General features: G+C 39.4%; 1 protein-coding gene across 1 annotated transcript in view; it reads left to right on the top strand.

The window, feature by feature from the left end:
- Window positions 1–19,392, top strand: part of LOC141563242 (putative mitochondrial transporter UCP3) — a 42,933-nt gene that overhangs the window by 14,697 nt on the left and 8,844 nt on the right. The window contains exons 4-6 of the mRNA XM_074304053.1: window positions 3,383–3,583; window positions 6,435–6,536; window positions 16,686–16,866. Coding sequence (XP_074160154.1) covers window positions 3,383–3,583; window positions 6,435–6,536; window positions 16,686–16,866 — 484 coding nt within the window. The remainder of the gene's footprint in view (window positions 1–3,382; window positions 3,584–6,434; window positions 6,537–16,685; window positions 16,867–19,392) is intronic.

Here is a 19,392-nt window from a genome sequence, read left to right as displayed (position 1 = left end):
TGCCTTGGATCTGAGGCAGGAAAAGTGAAAATCCTAATCAGTCGGAACCAGATACTTTATTTTAATTAATCTAATTTACATTGAGCTGAACTAGCCTGAACTGAGCTAAACTAAACTAAACTAGACTAGGATGAACTGAACTACATGGAATTGAACCCAGACCCTAGGATTTACATTTCTAGTTTGAAGCTAGCCAGCCCTGCAGTGCTGGTGAAAAAAAACAAGAAGTAAGAGTCTATTCTCCAGTAACCCAAGTTAGATTAGTGCCTGTTACGGACAAACAGCATCTCTCGGGGGTGACAGGGCTGCCCTAGCACAGAAAAGCAATGTCAGGGAGCACAAGGGGGAGCTGCCTTTTCAAAGCAGAAAGGATTAAGGGCAGGCTCCTAAGAGGCCTTTTGGTCACAATAAGTGTCACAGAATTATGGAATCCCCAGATCCACACAACTGGCTGTAACCATAAAGGCCACGGCTGAGCAGTGATGAGCCAGGGGTCATCTAACCTCCACTTGAAGCCTGGACCGGATAGAGAACCCAGTAACTCTCCAGGCAGCCATATCACGCTTCACATTTCTAGGTGCTGTTTCTTCTTCTTTAAAACTTCATTGCATTTTTCTAGTCTCACCAACATCAGAAGGCACTGACCAAGTCTCTCTTAGGTCTTCTTAAGACTAAATATTCCAATGAGCATGGTGACACTCTTGTGATTCCTGTACCTGGGGAGGTGGATCACTTTCACTCAGGAGTTCTGAGCTGCAATTAATGGGTCTTCATTAAGTCTGGAACTGGTCTTGTGCATCAGGGCCACCAGGTGCCTAAAGAGGAGGAAACCAGCCCAGGCTACAAAAGGGGTAGTCAAAACTCCTGCCAAAAAATCAGCAGTGAGCCTGGGATTAAATATTTCTAGCTTGAGTAAGATCTAATAACCTCCCCCTTCCAGCCCCCCCCCAAAAAAAAAAGACTAAATATTCCTGGCCAAATTTCTACAAAATTCTTGGAACCTAAAAGAGATCAAAGATTCAGTGTCTGAGGAAAATAACTAAAAGCAAATAAGAATTGGTATTGGAGCTAGAAGCCCTGCCAATGCCTCAGATTCTCTTTTTATGGATTTATATACTATCCAAGTATCCCATGCATTTCAGAGCTCAGAATCACAGACTGAAAACTGGAAGAGCTTTTAGATAAATTCAAGGTTCTCCACAATCTAGCTTGTTTCTGTCTCTGGGCTTCTCCAAATGAAATAATAAATTAAAAAATAACAATCATAAGAGGTTCATATGGAGAACTCACACAGGACAAGCACGAGCAGGATGGTCAGAAAAAGTGACACAAGGACACTAGAACTTTAGAATTGATTGTATGACCTGGGAGACCCTGTCCCAGGACCGCCCAGCATGACGTCCTCCCTCAGAGAAGGTTCTGTGATCCATGAGCAAAGCAGAAGTGAATTAGCTCAGAAGAAATGCCACATGTTCAAAGTCAGAGAAGCCGCTCCATTTGTTCATAGGGACTCTTTGTGTCTGACCTGTGGCAGAGCGTTCCAAGCTGACTGGTCACGGTCAAACATATTGTATGACTGTAACATAGTGATGTCATTTTGGTCCTCTTCAAGAATGAAGGACAAAAACCAACCAATAACAGGTATTTACATTTTGGGATTTAGAAAGGGATATATTTGCATATATCTCCTTAGATCTTCACAGCTCGGGGAAGGAGAGAAGAAGATACAGTTAGTTTTGTATATAGGTGGGTAATGTGAATTTGTCTGTATCCATCCACTTCATTTTAGCCTATACAGAGGCAGACAAAAAATGAAATGTACTAAAATGCAGACATGTTAAATGTCGTACTATGATAACAACCAGAATTATGAAATAAAAGGTAAACTAATGATAATGTACAGTACCATACAGTAAGGTTAACATAGGTGTGCAGTGTGTTGCCTCTTACCCACCCAATGCCCCTAGCCTTTATCACTGGTAGTTGGCTGTGGGACATTTTTTATAGCACTATTGAGACGTTTGGATAGTGGCTCTCTTTTTTTCCTCATATAATCAGATGAAAACAAGAAATATTATCCTCAACTAGTCTTTGAACTTTTAAAAATCTTGAAGCATTTGGACCCATGTTTTTCAATGCAAGAAAAAAATTTACTAAAATGATGAAATGTTTCTGCTGTTTTGTTGTGAACCTTTTTGCTTCGACTTTGGGTTCAAAGCAACCTTTGCAGATAGCAGCAAAAGCACATGTTCATTCAACAGTTCAACATAAGGTTCAATCATCTCCACATCATTCTCATCCATTTCTAGCTCCAATTTTTATGCTAATTGTGCAGTCTTGTTACTCACTTCTTCATATGTTTCATCTCTGTCAAATCCATGAATATCAGGAACAAACTGGGAGCGCATTTTCCCCCAAATTCTTCATACATGTTTCTGTAACATTTTCCCATGTCTTTCAGAGTTTTTTATGTACATTTGCATTGTGTAATGCAAATTTATATATAATGAAGATGATCTGTTTTCATTCCTTCTTTACAGATAAGGGAACTAAAATTCAGAGGGGTTAAATTACTCACCTATAGACACTCATCTGTAAGTGTTGGAGGTGAGACTCAAACCCAGGGCTCTCCTGATGGTTCAGAGCTCTGTCCACTCCTTGTTTTGCTTGATCCTGTGATTATAGGATCAGAAATTCAGAACTGGGCAGGACCTAGGCCAGCCTCTTTATTTTACAGTTGGAGAAATTGAAGCCCAAAGAAGGGAAGGAACTTCCTACACTTTTCCCTGAGCTTTTTGCTCCTGGTGCTACTTTAAGAGACAGCATGGTGCGTAGGAAGAATAGTGTGTTGAGGCTGACAATACTTGGGATCAAGTCCAAATTTGGACCTCCCCTCCCCACTGCTGTGGGCCCCTGACTGGCCATTTCTCTTAAGCTTAGAGAATCTTGTTTTGTACCTTTTTTATGAATTTGTTGTACATAATTGTAGACTGCAGTTACCCATATTGAGCCTTATTCCTTTCCTAGACTGTAAGATCCACAAAAATATGAATTGCACCTTATTTAAATAATGTATCTTTTCCAGAACTTAGCACAGGGCTCTGCTTGAAGCTAGTGCTTAACCAAAGTTAACTCATTTGAACTGAGAATCCAACCCAATACCCTTATGTGACAAATGAACAAAGTGAGCCCTGAGATGGGAAGCAGCTTATCCAGTACCACAGTGCTTTTAAACATAAAGTCTGGACTCACATCCAGATTTCACTCCAAACCTAAAGCTAATGAAAGGAGATGAGATGAATGTGGAAAAATTTCTGCCAGAGACCTGGCTGGATGCTGACTCCCCCTTCTCCTTTCTCTCTTCTCTTCGCCTTCTGGACAGATTCCAGCATCATGATCCGGATCCTAGCAGGATGCACAACGGGGGCCATGGCCGTGACCTGTGCCCAACCCACAGATGTGGTGAAGGTGCGTTTTCAAGCCAGTGTCCGATTGGGACCAGGAATCAGCAGAAAATACAGTGGGACGATGGATGCCTACAGGACAATTGCCAGGGAGGAAGGAATCAGGGGCCTGTGGAAAGGTGGGTCTTGGTTCTGATATTGAACAGGAACAGTGATATCCAGAGAAAGAGCCTGGAGGGGAAGCAGGATGGTTTTGACATTGTATCTACCATCTAACTATCTTTAGGCATAGACAGATAGCTGTAATTTATAATATTACATATCAAGCACAGAGGATAATGGAAATAAAGAGATGTATGACAAACTGCTGTAGTATATTTTCCAAGGAAACCCCAAACAGGATCAGAAAGAGTCAGACAGGACTGAAACAATGGAACAATATCATCCATTCTTATGTATAAATATGTAATATATAATAACATATAATATTATCTATAATCCATATAGTTATAATATATAACACAGTTATTGAATTTATTGTATTTGAAAGAAAAAATAGACCTGGCCATGGCATAAGGTACACATCCCATAATTTTTTATTCTGTGGACCAATAGGAGAAGCTACAGTGTAATAAGAGCAGTAATGACAGCTCCCATTTCTGTACCATTTGGGGTGTACATAGCACTTTCCTCACAACAGCTGGTACATCCAGGGAGTACATTTCTTTCCCATGTAGAATTTCAGGGAAAGCCAGGGCTTTTTCAGAGGCCAACAGTCTCTCTACCCCAATGTGGCCTCCTCAGCACCAGTCAAGTGTAGCAGAAAGAGTCCTAGGCTCTGTCCAGTGGAAGGACTCAGTAAAAAAGGCTTTGCCTTCTTGGTTTCAGTTCTTCCACTAATTCAATGACTTTAAGCAGGTCTCTTGGTTGACTCATCTAAAAAATAAGAGAATTAAGCCAGATGGTTTCTAAGATAGAGGTGTCTAACCTTTTGGGTATCATCGATCTCTTGGGAAGTCTAGATACCTTCCCAAAATAACAGTTTTTAAAATTCACAATTGAAGGAAATTATAATTTTCTTTTTTTATTATTATTATAGCTTTTTATTGACATAACATATGCATGGACAATTTTTTACATTATTCCTTGCACTCACTTCTGTTCCAACTTTTCCCTTCCCTTCCCTCCCTCCACCTCCTCTCCTAGAAAGCAAGCAGTCTTATACATGTTAAACATATTATACTATATCCCACATACAATATATGTGTGCAGAACCGTACAGTTCTCTTGTTGCACAAAAAGAATTGGATTCAGAAGGTAAAAATAACCTGGGAAGATAAACAAAAATGCAAGTAGTCCACATTCATTTCCCAGTGTTCCTTCTCTGGGTGTAGCTGATTCTGTCCATCATTGATCAATTGGAACTGGATTAGCTCTTGCCCTATGTTGAAGATATCCACTTCCATCAGAATACATCCTCACATTCTGATGGAAGTGGAAAATCTTCAACATAAAGAAGATCCAACTCACTTCCAGTTGATCAATGATGGACAGAGGTAGCTGCACCCAGAGAAGAAACACTGGGAAGTGAATGTAAATTGTTAGCACTAATATCTGTCTGCCCAGGTTGCATGTACCTTCGGATTCTAATGTTTATTGTGCAACAAGGAAAATGATATTCACACACATGTATTGTACTTAGACTATATTGTAACACATGTAAAATGTATGGGATTGCCTGTCGTCGGGGGGAGGGAATAGAGGGAGGGGGGGTAATTTGGAAAAATGAATACAAGGGATAATATTATAAAATATATATATATATAATAAAAAAAAAATTTTAAATAAAAAAGTCCAGACTTAAAAAAAAAAAAAAAAAAAAGAATACATCCTCATACAGTATCATTGTTGAAGTGTATAATGATCTCCTGTTCTGCTCATTTCACTCAGTCTTTCCAAGCCTCTCTGTATTTATCCTGCTGGTCAGAAATTGATAATTTTCAATTAGAGTTGTGATTTTCACATTCCCAATTTTTCCCAAAATTTTTCCCAGATGTGCCAATGGACCCTAAGTTAAGAACTCATTTGTGTCCTAATGTCCCTTCTATCTGAAAATACTCTTCTTTTCTGCCTTAATTTTGGGCTAAAGGTTAGAGTACTGAGTTAGATTGGCTTAGATATGAAGAAAGACTTTCCTTTTTTTTTTTTTTTTTTTTTTTTTTTTTTTTTTTTTTTTTGCAAAGGGTGAGCTGGGGCATGGTCTTTAAACCTAGGGCAGAATCTTGTAACTATAATATTTGAGGTTCTCAGAAGATCGTTGTACACTTCAATGCTGTATGAAGATGTAATCTGATGGAAGTGGATATCTTCAACATAAAGAAGATCCAACTCACTTCCAGTTGATCAATGATGGACAGAAACTACACCACCCAGAGAAGGAACACTGGGAAGTGAATGTAAATTGTTAGCACTACTGTCTATCTACCCAGGTTACTTATACCTTCGGAAGCTAATAATTAATGTGCAACAAGAAAAAGGTATTTACACACATATATTGTATCTAGGTTATATTGTAACACATGTAAAATGTATGGGATTACCTGCCATCGGGGGGAGGGAGTGGAGGGAGGGAGGGGATAATTTGGAAAAATGAATACAAGGGATAATGTTATAAAAAAATTACTCATGCATATATAGTGTGAAAAAAAATTCTAAATAAAAAAAATATTATTAGTCTAGATGAAATAAAAAAAAATTTGAGGTTCTAATCAAAAACATGATATTGGATTAAATGACTAATACTCCCTCCCCTAGTTGAACCAGAGAATTCTATTATTGTGTATTTATAGATTGATATTTTTGTCTTACCCCTCTAATAATCTGTATAGGTAGGGACCATGGCAAGAAACTTGCCCTTTCTCCCAGAGATTAGCATTATGTTCTTCATGGAGTAGGAAACTAATAAATATTGATTGAATTGAATTGTACTAAATTGACTCCTCTGTTGACTCATTCCTTTCTCTTTAACAGGAACTTTGCCCAATATCACCAGAAATGCCATTGTCAACTGTGCTGAAATGGTGACCTATGACATGATAAAGGAGGCATTGATAGACCACCACCTAATGACTGGTACGTCTTTGGGGTTTCTACAGAGAGTACCACTTTCATTTCCCTCAGAGATCCACTTCAGACTTCTTTAGTGAATAGAGAATAGGGAAAGAAACAGGTACCATCAATAGGATGAGTATCAGCCAGTAGGCAACTGGGACCTGCCTCAACTTTTAGAAGAAGTAGATAGAACAATGGTCGTCCAGTCCATCTAACTATCCCAGCTCCTTGAAAAGGAAGTCCTGCTCTGGGCTGAGTTGCATGAGTTTCAATCATTGCATCTATAGGTTGGGCTTTGCACTGACTTACTCTGTGACTCTGGGCAGATCCTTTTACCTCTTAGCCTCAATTTCTGCTTCTATAAAATGAGAGAGTTGGACTAGAATTGAGGTTTTTAACCTGGGAGGAGGTGAACTTTTAAAAAAATGTTTTGATGACTAATGTTTCAGTATAATTAATTTTCTTTGCAATCTTATATGTTTATTTTATACTTTTAATTTTTATTGCATTTATCATTTATGAGGGCTCCATAGGCTTCACTGGCCTGTCAAAGAATCCATGACACAAAAATGGTTAAGAAACCCTGGACTGGATCTCTAAGGTTCTTTGCAATTCTCACAGTGGTTCTATGACCATCAATAGTTGATGAGCTTCTATTATAACTACAGCCGTAATGATCAGCATTCTAAGGTGATAGAGAAGCACAAGTCATTGGCCCTCAACTGATAATAGAGTTGGAATTGGAATTTTGAAGGGGCTGTAGTCTAACCCTCTCATTTTAGAAATTAAAAACTCAAGCCTAGAGATGTTAAATGATTCACAGAGGTGGCAAAGCCTGGTCCTCTGGCTCAAGATACAGCATGCTTTCATTGTATCACATAGCATTCCAAAGAGTTCATGATCTGTCTATAAAATAGTGAATAATTAAGCATTTAATTGCATAAACTCATGGAAAGACCCATTGGCCAAAGACTCAGAAGACTTGGCTTAGTCCCTATTAAGATTTTTCTTAACTATGTAATTTTGGGCAAGTTACCCCTTCTGTGTCTGCTTCCTTATCTGTGAAACTGGGATAATACACTTTGAATTTGTTAACCTTAAAATACTAATTTAATTCAAGTATAAAACTCCACTCTCTCTAACTGCAAGGCCTTATCCCTGTGAGGTTTCTTAGAAATTAACTGAACTGCATTTTTAAAACTTTTCTGATTATACTCAATACCCCACAATTCCTTTTTGCCTTGGGGCATAAAGCCTACTCCTGTCCTTTGAAATGAAGACACAGGAGTTTTGAATGGATTAATGGGCAGTGCTGATGATATTATCGCCCTTCCTTTTCCTCCTCCCCCTTCTCCCTTGGCCCAAGAAGGTGAGGCAGAGGGAAGAATTGGAAAATCCCCCAAAGGCTGATTCCAAATCAAACCTGAGCTTTGCACATAAAAAGAACTAAACTTCTTCTCAATGGAAGAGTAATGGATAAATTCCTTAAAACAACAATGCAGGAGGTAAACCAACAAAACGCTAAGAAGAATTTCTACAACTGAAGTCCATGTGGTTCGTTTATTTCCTTCCTTAGTTTCAGCCACTGGTTTGAACTCTTCCTGTTCTATCTGTATTAACCTAGCTTTTTCTTCTTTCTCTATCTCCATCTGTAGTTTAACCTGCAATTCCAGCAACTCTTGCTGTCTCATTTTGTACTCTATACTGTCATACATACGATTAGCTCTAGGTTGCTCCCTCTCCGAGCTATATCTAATAGGTGTGGGGATAGCCTTTGTGGAGCTTGATTACAAGCTTCCTGCTGTTCTTCAGTGGCGATCTTTGTTAAAAGATCTTCCATCTGGCTCTTTAACCTCTTGATATAAGCATTATGTTCAGCTGTGTCCTTGAGCCTGATCCCAGAGTTACCTGGGTCCATATTGCTTCTCTGTCTTCCCTCTTAAGTGGCGTTTCTACCGGATCTTTCAGAATCTTAATTCTGAATATTAAATATTTTCAAAACCTGATAATTCCTGATGCGTCCACCACGTTGGGCGCCATTTGTAACGTGCTCTCCTGGCAGTTACAATTACTAGTCTGTCCTAGACCCACCAGAGTACCTTTGACCACTGTCCTTTGCAGTGTGAGCTCTACCCGGCTCGCCTCCTCTGAGGCCTTCTAAGGTCTCTGGCCACAATCTCTTGAATCTATAGCTTAGTAACCGGTAGCGCACTCAAGAACAACCACGTGTAATCTTAAAAGCCTTTATTATACCTACTCACATAATGCCCTAACTGATGCCCTGACTTGTTGGTTCCCTGGTGAACACCTGGTCAGAAGACCCATGTGTTCACTACCAAAACCCTTACCTCTTTTGGCTACCCATCTTGGCTTGGCCACCCAGGCTGGGGAGCCAGAGTGAAGAGCACCAGGTTAAAGAGGGCGGTTGCTGCCTGCAGTGGGCTTACATAGGGCCTGTGAGGTCACATACACAGCCAATCAGCGAGAGAGTCACCCATTACAAAACTATCTCAATATGGCCAGGATCCCGCCCAAGGGCAGTCCTAATATCCACAGAAATTACTTCTGGGCCTCAATCTCCCGATGCGCTGTGGCACCCATTTAAAGGGCCCTTACATTATTTAGTAATCTGTAGTCCAAGAATTGGGGGGAAAAAAGAGAAGAAAGGGAGACAGAGGAAGTGAATTGTCAGATTATCTGTAATAATAGCTGTCATTCATTTGGCATTTTAAAATTGTCCCACTTTATGTACATCATCTCATTTGATCTTCACACAACCCTGTGAGGTATGCGTTATTTTTATGCCCTTTTCAGTTGGGGAAGATGAGGCTTATATAGGCTCAGCAATTTGCTCATGATCATACAGTTAATAAATTCAGGAGAGTCTCTCTCTGACTCCAAATCCAAAGTCTTTCTTTACACTATACCACACTGCCTCTTAGCAGTGGCCATATGGATAGGGTTTTTAAATTTACAAAGAATTTCATGTCCATTTTCTCATTTGATCTATTAGCACTTAGAAAAAACATTACACATTCTCTCTTATAATCTAAGAGTCATAAATAGGCAACTATAAAGGACACATATATTAAATCAACAGTCAAAGATACAACAAAGCATTCATTTACAGCATGTAAAATCATATTAAATTGCCCAGTTGTAAGGATTAAAATGTAGAGACTAGCCATGAGACTTGTGTGCTTCAATTGAAATCAGAAACCCTTCTGTTGATGCTAACTCTAAACCTTCCGAGGCTTTAGTAGCTTAACTTCTTAAATTGCTGTCAATAAAAAATTCTTCCCAAGGGGGTAGACCCCTTGATGAACTAGATCAACTCTACACTGTTGTTTGAGTCCCTGGCATTCTTATTATATTATTGATTACTCCCTGATCATCTTTAACCTAGGATCAATTGCTTTCTTCATTCCTGCACATATACTGTTGAACATAAGTTGGGGGGGGGGGGGAAATCACACAACTGTTCTGACTGGGTTCACTACAAATTTGTGTTATACAATCTTAACTGAGCCCTCATTGCCACTAATCAATCCTTCCACTCTTCTCTTACCAACTCACCATCTCTTCTTTATTAATTTCACTCTCCAGAGAGTTCTCCCATGCCTTTCCATCCCTTTTCAAATTTCCCATGGCTTCCCCTTCTGCCACTCTCAGAAAGCTTTGCCTCATGTTTTACTTAAAAAATTGAGGTTATACATGTGCAAAAATGTTTGTAGTAGTTCTTTATATAGTGGCAAGTAACTGGAAATTGAATGGATGCCCATCAGTTGGGAAATGGCTGAATAAGTGTTGGGATAAGAAGGTAATGGAGTATTATTGTTCTATAAGAACTGATGAGAAGAATGATTTCAGAAAGGCTTGGAGAGACTTACATGAAACTGTTGCTGAGTGAAGAGAACAGAACAAAGAGAACATTGAACACAGCAACAGCAAGATTATATGATGATCAGCTAAAATAGACTTGGCTCTTCTCAGCAGGGGATGATTCAAACAGTTCCAATAGACTTGGAATGGAAAATGCCATTCACATCCAGAGAGAGAAATATGGAGACTGTGGATGGAAGAATAGTATTTGTTTTTTCTTTCTTGTGTTTTTTTCCCTTTTGGTCTGATTTTTCTTGCATAACATGACAAATATGGAAATATGTTTAAAATGATTGAACATGTATAACCTATATTATTTTGCTAACTGTCTTGGGAGAGGGAAGATAAGAGAGGGAGAAAGAAACATTTGGAACACTAAGTCTTACAGAAATGAATATTGAAAGGTATCATTACATTTGGAAAAATAAAATACAATTTTAAAAAGAACTTTTAAAAAATTGAGGATATTCCCCAAGTTTCCTCTTCTCTCTTCTTCCTCATCTCATTTGACTCAGAGGTCCTCTGCCACTATCTCCTCCTTTACTCCCGTCTCACACAAACTGGTAGCTTTACTTCTTACCAAGTGCCCCATCCCTCCCCATAAAAAATAGATCCCACTCTGCTTTTTTCTCCTCCAACAGACTGCCTGCTCTATCATCCCCACTTGATCACTTATTTTCATTCTCTCCCTGTCTACTGGCTCTTTCCTTGTCACCTACAAACATGGCCATGTCTCCCTTATCCTCAAATTTCCCAACCTGATCCTTCCATTCCAACTATCCATCTTCCTATATTTCTTCTGTCCTTTGTGGCCAAACTCCTTGAAAAGACTACTTGCAATAGGTGCCTCACCTTCTCTCAATTTTATTCACTTCTTAAACCCTTAGGAACTGGCTTCTGATCTTATCATTCCACCAAAACTGCTCTCGACAAAGTCATCAAGAATCTGACACTTTTCTCTCTGGTTTTTGAGACACCACTTTCTGAGTTATCCTAGGTTCATCAGACCATTCTTCCTCAGTCTCCCTGGCTGGGTCTTTATCTAGATCAGACCCTCTAACTGTGAGTGCTCCTCAGGGCTCTGCCTGTTCTGGGCCCTCTTTTCTTCTCCCTCTATACTACTTCACTTGGTCATCTCAGTAGCTCCTATGAATTTAATTATCTGTATGCTAATTCATATTGACCTATCTTCCCCTAACTTGTCTGCTGACCTACAGTTTCCCATCTGCAATTCCTTTTCTTTTTTTCCTTATAGCATTTTATTTTTCCAAATAGATGTAAAGATAGTTTTCAACATTTTTGTAAGATTTTGTGTTCCAAATTTTTTCTCCTTCTCTCCCTTACATCCCTCCTTCCAGGAGAGCAAAAAATCTAATATAGGTTATACATGTACAATCATTTTAAACATATTTCTATATTTGTCATGTTCTGTAAGAAAAATCAAACCAAAAGGAGAAAAATCTATAAGAAAGCAAAAATACTATGCTTCAATCTGTATTCAGTCTCCATAATTTTTTCTCTGGATACGGATGGCACTTTTCACTCTAAGTCTATTGGAATTATCTTGGATCACCGCATTGCTGAGAAGAGCTGAGTAACCTTCCTGTTATTATGTACAGTGATCTCATGGTTCTGCTTACTTCACTCAGCATCAGTTCATGTAAGTCTTTCCAGGCTTTTCTGAAATCAGCCTCCTCCTTGTTTCTTATAGAACCATAATATTCCATTACATTCATATACCACAACTTATTCAACCATGCCCCAATTGATGGTCACTAAGTTTCTAGTTTCTGGCCTCCACAAAAAGGACCACTACAAATTTTTGCACATGTGGGTTCTTTTCCCTCTTTTATAATCTCTTTGGGATACAGACCCAGTAATGAAATGGCTGGATCAAAGGATATATGCAGTTTTATAAGCCTTTGGACATAATTCCAAATTGCTCTTCAGAATGGTTGAATCTGTTCACACTCCACCAACAATGTATCAGTGTCCCAGTTCTCCCACATCTCCTCTAATATTTGTCATTATCTTTTCCCATCATCCTAAATCAATTTGATAAGTGTAAATTGGTACTTCAAAGTTTTTAATTTGCATTTCTCTAATCAATAGTGACCTAGAACATGTTTTAATAAATGGCTTTAATTTTTTCATCTGAAAATTGTTCATATTCTTTAACTAAATTAGGGAAATGACTTGTATTCTTACAAATTTGACTCATTTATGAAATGAGGCCTTTATCAGAAACACTGGCAATAATTGTTGTTTCCCAGCTTTCAGCTTCCCTTCTAATCTTGGCTGTATTAGTCTTGGGTAAAACTTTTTAAATTTAATATAATCAAAATTATCCATTTTGATTTTCATAATGTTCTCTAGTTCTTCTTTGGCCATAAATTCCTCCCTTCTCATCTAATCCAATTCCAATTGGTCAATGATGGACAGAATCAGCTACACCCAGAAAAGGAACACTGGGAAATGAGTGTTAACTGTGAGCTTTTTTGTTTTGTTTTGTTTTTCTGCCCAGATTATTTTTACCTTCCGAATGCAATTCTTCCTTTGCAATAACAACAACAAAATTCTGTTCTGCACATATATATTGTACCAAGCATATACTATAAGATATTTAATATGTATAGGAATGCCTGCCATCTAGGGGAGGGGGTGGAGGGAAGGAGGGAAAAAATTCAGAACAGAAGGGAGTACAAGGGATAATGTTGTTTTTAAAAAATGATCTATGCATATGTACTGTCAAAAAAAATGTTAAAATTATAAAATTAATTTAAAAAAAGAGAGAAAAAAAATTCCTCCCTTCTCCAAGGAGTTGACAGTTATCACTTGCTCTCCTAATTTACTTATGGTATATTACCCTTTATTTCTAATCATGAACCCATTTTGACTATCTTGTTATAGGGTCTAATTTCTTTTCAGACATCTTGAACTGGACATCCTGTAAACATCTTAAACTCAACATGTACAGAATTAAACTCATTATCTTTTCCCTAAATAGTCCCCTACTCCTATCTTTCTAATTATTGTTATTTTAACTGTCCTATTACCATTCTTCCAGTCCCTCAACGTTGCAACCTAAGAATCACCCTAGATTCCTCACTCTCACCCTTCCATATTCAATCTGTTGCCAAGGTCTATTGATTTATTTTTTTTTGAAAACTTTTCAATATGCCCCTTTGTCTCCTCTTCTACTGTCAGCATCCTGGTGTAGATCCTCATTACCTCACACCTGAACTGTTAAAATAGCCTGCTAATGGGTCTGCCTGCCTCAAATCTCTCCCCCGTCCAATCTTTCCTCCATTCTGACTCCAAAATAATTTTCCTAGTGTAAGTCTGAACATATCATCCCACCACTCAATAAACTCCAGTGGTTCCCTATTACCTCTAAGATCAGATCCAAAATCCCCTAGTTAGCATTCAAAGTCCTTTATAGCCTAACTTCCCCTTACCTTTCCAGTCATTTTATATCTTATTCCCCTCCATATACTCTTTTGTTCAATGTCACTAGGTTTTTTGCTGTTCCACAAATAAGACACTCCATTTTTTGGCTCTGATCATTTTCTCTGGCTTGACTTTGTCTCGAAGATTCTCCTTCCTTATCTCTGCCTACTGGCTTCCCTAAAGTTTCAACTAAAATCCTATCTCCTGCAGGAAAACTTTATTAGTCCTGATGCCTTTCTTCTTTCAATTATTTTGTAGTTTTCTTGTATATAGTTGTTTCAATTATTTTGCATTTTTCGTATATATAGTTTGTTTTCTTATTATTTTCCGCCTGTGAGCTCCTTGAGCTATTATCTTTTGCCTCTTTTTGTATCTCTAGTTCTTAGCACAGTCCTGACACATTATAGATATTTTAAATGTTTATTGACTGACCTTCAGGAAATCAGCTTGACCTAACTAAACTGGTGCTTGGATGATAAGCTAACACAGTGGGTGTGTGTGCCTTCCTCCCTTCCCTTCCCTCTCCACTGGGTGTGGGCCTCCTAGAACTCTGCTTTTAACACTTTTGAGAACATGAGTCACTTTCATGAAAGAGGAATTAAAAGAAGGTTAAAGTGAAGGATGGAACAAGGAGGAAAGGGAAGAGATAAGCATTTATATAACACCTTCTGGTGAAGGGCACTAAGGGCTTTTTTACAAATATTCAACAATTCTGAGAGGTAGGTCCTAATATGATTCCCATTTTACAATTGAGGAAACCAAGGCAAATAGAGATTAAGTGACTTGCCTAGCATTACATGGCTAGTAAATGCCTAAAGCTGGATTTGAACTCAGATGTTCCTGATTCCAAGTCCAATGTTGCCTCAGATGGAACTTTCAAGTCCATGTGAAAGAGAAACAGACATAGAGATAGCGACAGAGACAGACAGACACAGAGACAGAGGCAGACAGAGATATAGAAAGACTGAAACAGACACACAGAGTGACAGAGAGATAGACAGAGACAGAAAGACAAACAGAGACAGACACAGAGAGAACTCATTTAGTCAAAAGCACTACTCCTAATATCTCATTTTGCCCTAAGCCAGAATTAACTATATAATACAATAGTGAGGTTAAAAAACACTTATTTAAACAGAACATAAGTTAAATAAAAAACAATAGACTAAATTAAATAAAAAATAGACTAAATAAACAATAAGACATCAGGCATTCTCATAACCCATTTCCACAAACTCCTTTCTCCTACTCTCCAGTTCCAGGATGGTGTGAAGCCACTTTTCTAGCTTTTTACCTTTTTAAAGAAAGTAAAGCTTTTTATTTTCAAAACATATGCATGGATAATTTTTCAACATTAACCCTTTGCAAAACCTTGTGTTCCAATATTCTCCCCATCCCTTACTCCCTCCCTCCCCTAGATGGCAAGTAATCCAATAAATTCCATTAGTTTTTCAGAAAAATGTTAAGGTGTTATCGAGATTGGCAGTGGGACGGGGTGCACTGGAGTTATTGGCACTGGGACCAACAATAGTAACCAAGATTCCAGATTTTCACCACTCTCAGAATGGATTGTGGAAGCAGAAGGCTAAGTGTTCACTCCTAATTCTTCCCTATTTCCATCCATTTCTTCCTCTTGTTCCTTTTCAGCTCCAGCTTCTGTGTTTCTCCTCTGCTGCTTTAGTGACTACTCTAGACATGCTACTCACATGCAAATGAAATGTAAAAGCATCAGGGGTTGTGACAGATATAAACAGGATTCCCTAAGTGGCCATTTAGGTTACCACTTATGGCTTCTTTTTTAAGCATTTACTGCTTAATAGAGTCTTACAATATAGTCCCTGCCCTTATGGAATTTAACATCATGTGAGGGGAAACGAGTCACACAAATGAATTCATGTAAAATAGTTCCAAAGTGCCTCAGAACGTACAAAAAGCTAAGAAAGTCTCTGCCAAGTGAAGGAATATGAGAAGGCTGCCTATAGGCAGCAGAATTTGACTTGGGCTTTAAGGATAGATAGGAATCGATAGGTAGAGGTCAGATAGTCCATCCCAGGCATAGGAATAGTAGGAACAAAGGCACATCCGCCCACTGTATGGAGCATTGAGCATGTGGGGAAGGTAAAGATGGACAAATAGACCATACCAGGGGATGGATTCCCTAGAAGGCTAGGTTTATAAGTCTGATCTTCATTCAGTAAGGGAGTCACCAAAAGCTCATTAGCAGATCTGTCTCTTGGAATATCAGTGTGACAGCATGGTTAAGGGGAGCAGAAATGAAAAGATCTGTTAGAAGATTATGATATCAAGTGCCAAAAGAAAATGTGTCCCTTCCCTTCTTTAAAGCAGTGGAGGACCTTGGAGGTGACATGTCACACACACTGTCGGTCTTAGCTGATGGGCCAATTCGTTTGGATGAGCTGCTTTTCTCTCCTTTCTTTTTTCATGCTCAAGGGATGGTTCTCTGGGTAGCCGAGAAAATGAGGGAGACATGGAAAGATCTTAATAATCTGTTTAAAGGTAGTTATCATAACAGTTCAGATAGTTACATGGCCCAGGAAAGGCTGGGAGAACTGAGGAGAAGGGGAAATAAAAGAAAATGCCAAAGAAATTAGGTTTGGAGCTGATTGAGTACAGGAGATGAAAGGAAGGACAAAGAAGGCAAGCCCAGGTATATCACAAGTCCCACAGAAGGAGTACAGTCAGAAGGGAAATTAGGTGACAAAAGGGAGGGAAATTCCCGACCTCAGGAATCTCTTCTTTCCTTTCCTCCATCCCCCAGCTCCTGGTTTCCCTCAGGGGAACCACTCTACAACTCGACCTCTCCCCTTGCCTTTGCAGACAACTTTCCCTGCCATTTTGTCTCGGCCTTTGCAGCCGGCTTCTGTGCCACGGTGGTGGCTAACCCCGTGGATGTTGTGAAGACCCGATACATAAATGCCCCTCCTGGCCGCTACGGCAGCACCCTGGACTGCATGCTGAAGACTCTGCGGCTGGAAGGGCCCACAGCCTTCTACAAGGGGTGAGCCTGCTCCGTGCTCTGGGGATCCTAGCTTTGAGCTTCCACCTTTGGGTGAAGGGGACCTGCTGGAAAGGCAGTGTAAAGAAGAGAGCACTGGGCCTGAAGATAGGAAAGTTGGCCCCTGGCTTTGACCCGTCCTACCAGCTCTGTCATCCCACATCAGCTCCTCTAAGCCCTAGTTCCCTTTTCATAAAATAACAGGGTGGCCTTAATAATTTTAAGAAACATTCCAGCCTTGGTGCTGTGTGCCCCCGTGGTCTCCACAGTGACTTCCCACTGCCTTCTATCAGATAGAGCTCAACCCTCAGCAGTCAGAGCAGCTCCATAGCCACAGACTGCATCCCAGAGCAGTGTTCCCTGGGTACTATTATTGGTCAGGAGGGCCACTGGTCAATAGAGAGGGAAAGGGTCTTGATGATACAATGCACCCCCATCACAACCTTTGTCACTGGTTCACTGTGGGAGGTTGGGTAAGTCCTTTGGTCTGAGTCTAGAGAACAGCTCAAAGAGTTAACTTGTATGGGGCTTTCTAGGGTCAGTCAGTCACTCAATCAACAGCATTATTAACAGCACTGCTCTAAGCACTGGGCATTTAAAAAAAGGCCCAAAAGGAGCCCCTACTCTCAAGAAATTCACATTCTAACAGGCAAACCATTAGGTCAGAGTGATGAAAGTAATTTGGAAGGGAAATCATTAGCCCCTGAAAGGATAGGAAAGACCTCCTGCAGAAGGCTGAATATGAGCTGGGGCTTGAAGGAAGCCAAGGAAACTGGGGAGGCAAAAAATGAGAGACCAGCATATTCCATAACTGGAGCACAGCCAATGCAAAAGCATAGTCTAGAGATGGAGTTTGGGGCTCAAGAACCACAAATGGATTAGTGTAACTGGATCATGGAACTCATAGAGGAGAGTAAAGCATATGGAAACTGAAAGGTAGGAAGTAGGCAGGTTATGAAGAGTATTAAAAGAGCATTAAATGCCAGACAGAAGGCTCTAAAGGTTAACAGGAAGTCACTGAAACTCATTGAGCAGGGGTAATATGGTCAAATCTATACCCTTAGAAAATTCTTCTTGGCAGCTGATGAGGTTGATTGTAAAGGGGATAGACTTGAGAAAGAGACCAATTAGAACATTATTGCAGGAGTACAGGTAACAGCTGATGGGGGCCTGAACTAGAATTGGGGCTTGTTTGAAGGAAAGAGCACTTCTAGTTGAAATTGTGCAAGGGTAGAAATGGTCAAGATTTGACAACTGGTCAGATAAGTAGAGTAAGTAAACCTGAAGAAAGGGTAGAACCAAGGTTGTAAGTCTGGGTGACTGGGAGGGTAGCAATGTCATAATAGGAAGGTTTAGAAGGGGGAGGATTTTGAAGGAAAGACAATGAGTTCTGGTTTAGACATATTTGAGATGTTTATAGAAGGTACAGTTTGAGATGTAATTGAAGATTCATGATCATCTGCAAAGATATAATAACAGAATCTACAAGAGTTAATGAGATCATGGAGTGAGTTAGAACAGAGGGAAAAGAGAAAAGGACCCAATACAGAGCATTACAGAGCCCATGCATGGTGAGCACGACATGGATAAAGATCCAACAAAGGAGAAAGGGTCAGACAAGAGAGAATCAAGAAAGAACGAAGGAGAGAATATCCAAAAAAAGGTGACTGACAGCATTTAATACTGCAGAGAGGACAAGGAGAATCCAGAGTGAGGAAAGATCATTAGAATTGGCAATTAGGAGATCATTGGTAATTGGTAACTTTCATTCACAGCTTTCTCAGGTTGATTAGCTGAGGAGAGAGAAGATATAGGACAAAAACTAACCCCTCAAGCAAAGATTTTTAAGGATAGGGGAAAATGGGGTGCCCCTGTGATCTGTGCTACTTACCATTTTTATCAATGACTTGGATAAAGTAATAGAGAAAATATTTATCAGACTGATTGATAGGTGATACAACACTATAAGAGATGGCTAATAATGTATAAAAGAGTGAGAATACAAAAATATCTCAACAATCTAGAACATTGGCCTAAATATAAAAAATTGAAATATAGTCAGAATAGATGCAACGTCTTCCCTTTTGGTCATATATCCACTCAGTTGTTGAATATTTTCATTTCTACCTCCACATCATTTCTCCTAGCTTATCCCTTCTCTCTACTCTCACAGGTATCACCTTAAGCCATCATCACTCCCAGACTATTGTGAATCCTAATTCCCTGCCTCTAAGTGTCTCCTCTCTCCAAATCACCTTTAAGACAACTGTCAATATGATTTTCCTAAAGTGCAACTTTAACTAATACTCCCATACTTAAAATATTCCAATGCCTTCCTATTGCCTGTAGGATAAGATAGCCCTTCATAATCTGATCTCAATATACCTTTCCAGTCTTACCATATACTTCACAATAAGATCTAGCCAAACTATCCTTCTTACTGTTCCTCAGAACCCTCAAGCATTAGTTACCCCTCATACCTGGAATGCACTCCCTCCTCACCTCCATCAGGTAAAATCTCTATTTTCT

Source organism: Sminthopsis crassicaudata, chromosome 3, assembly GCF_048593235.1.
Source record: "Sminthopsis crassicaudata isolate SCR6 chromosome 3, ASM4859323v1, whole genome shotgun sequence".
In the NCBI taxonomy this organism is placed as follows: domain Eukaryota; kingdom Metazoa; phylum Chordata; class Mammalia; order Dasyuromorphia; family Dasyuridae; genus Sminthopsis; species Sminthopsis crassicaudata.
The sequence above is the reverse complement of the archived record's forward strand: the minus strand, read 5'-3'. Positions and strand labels throughout refer to the sequence as shown.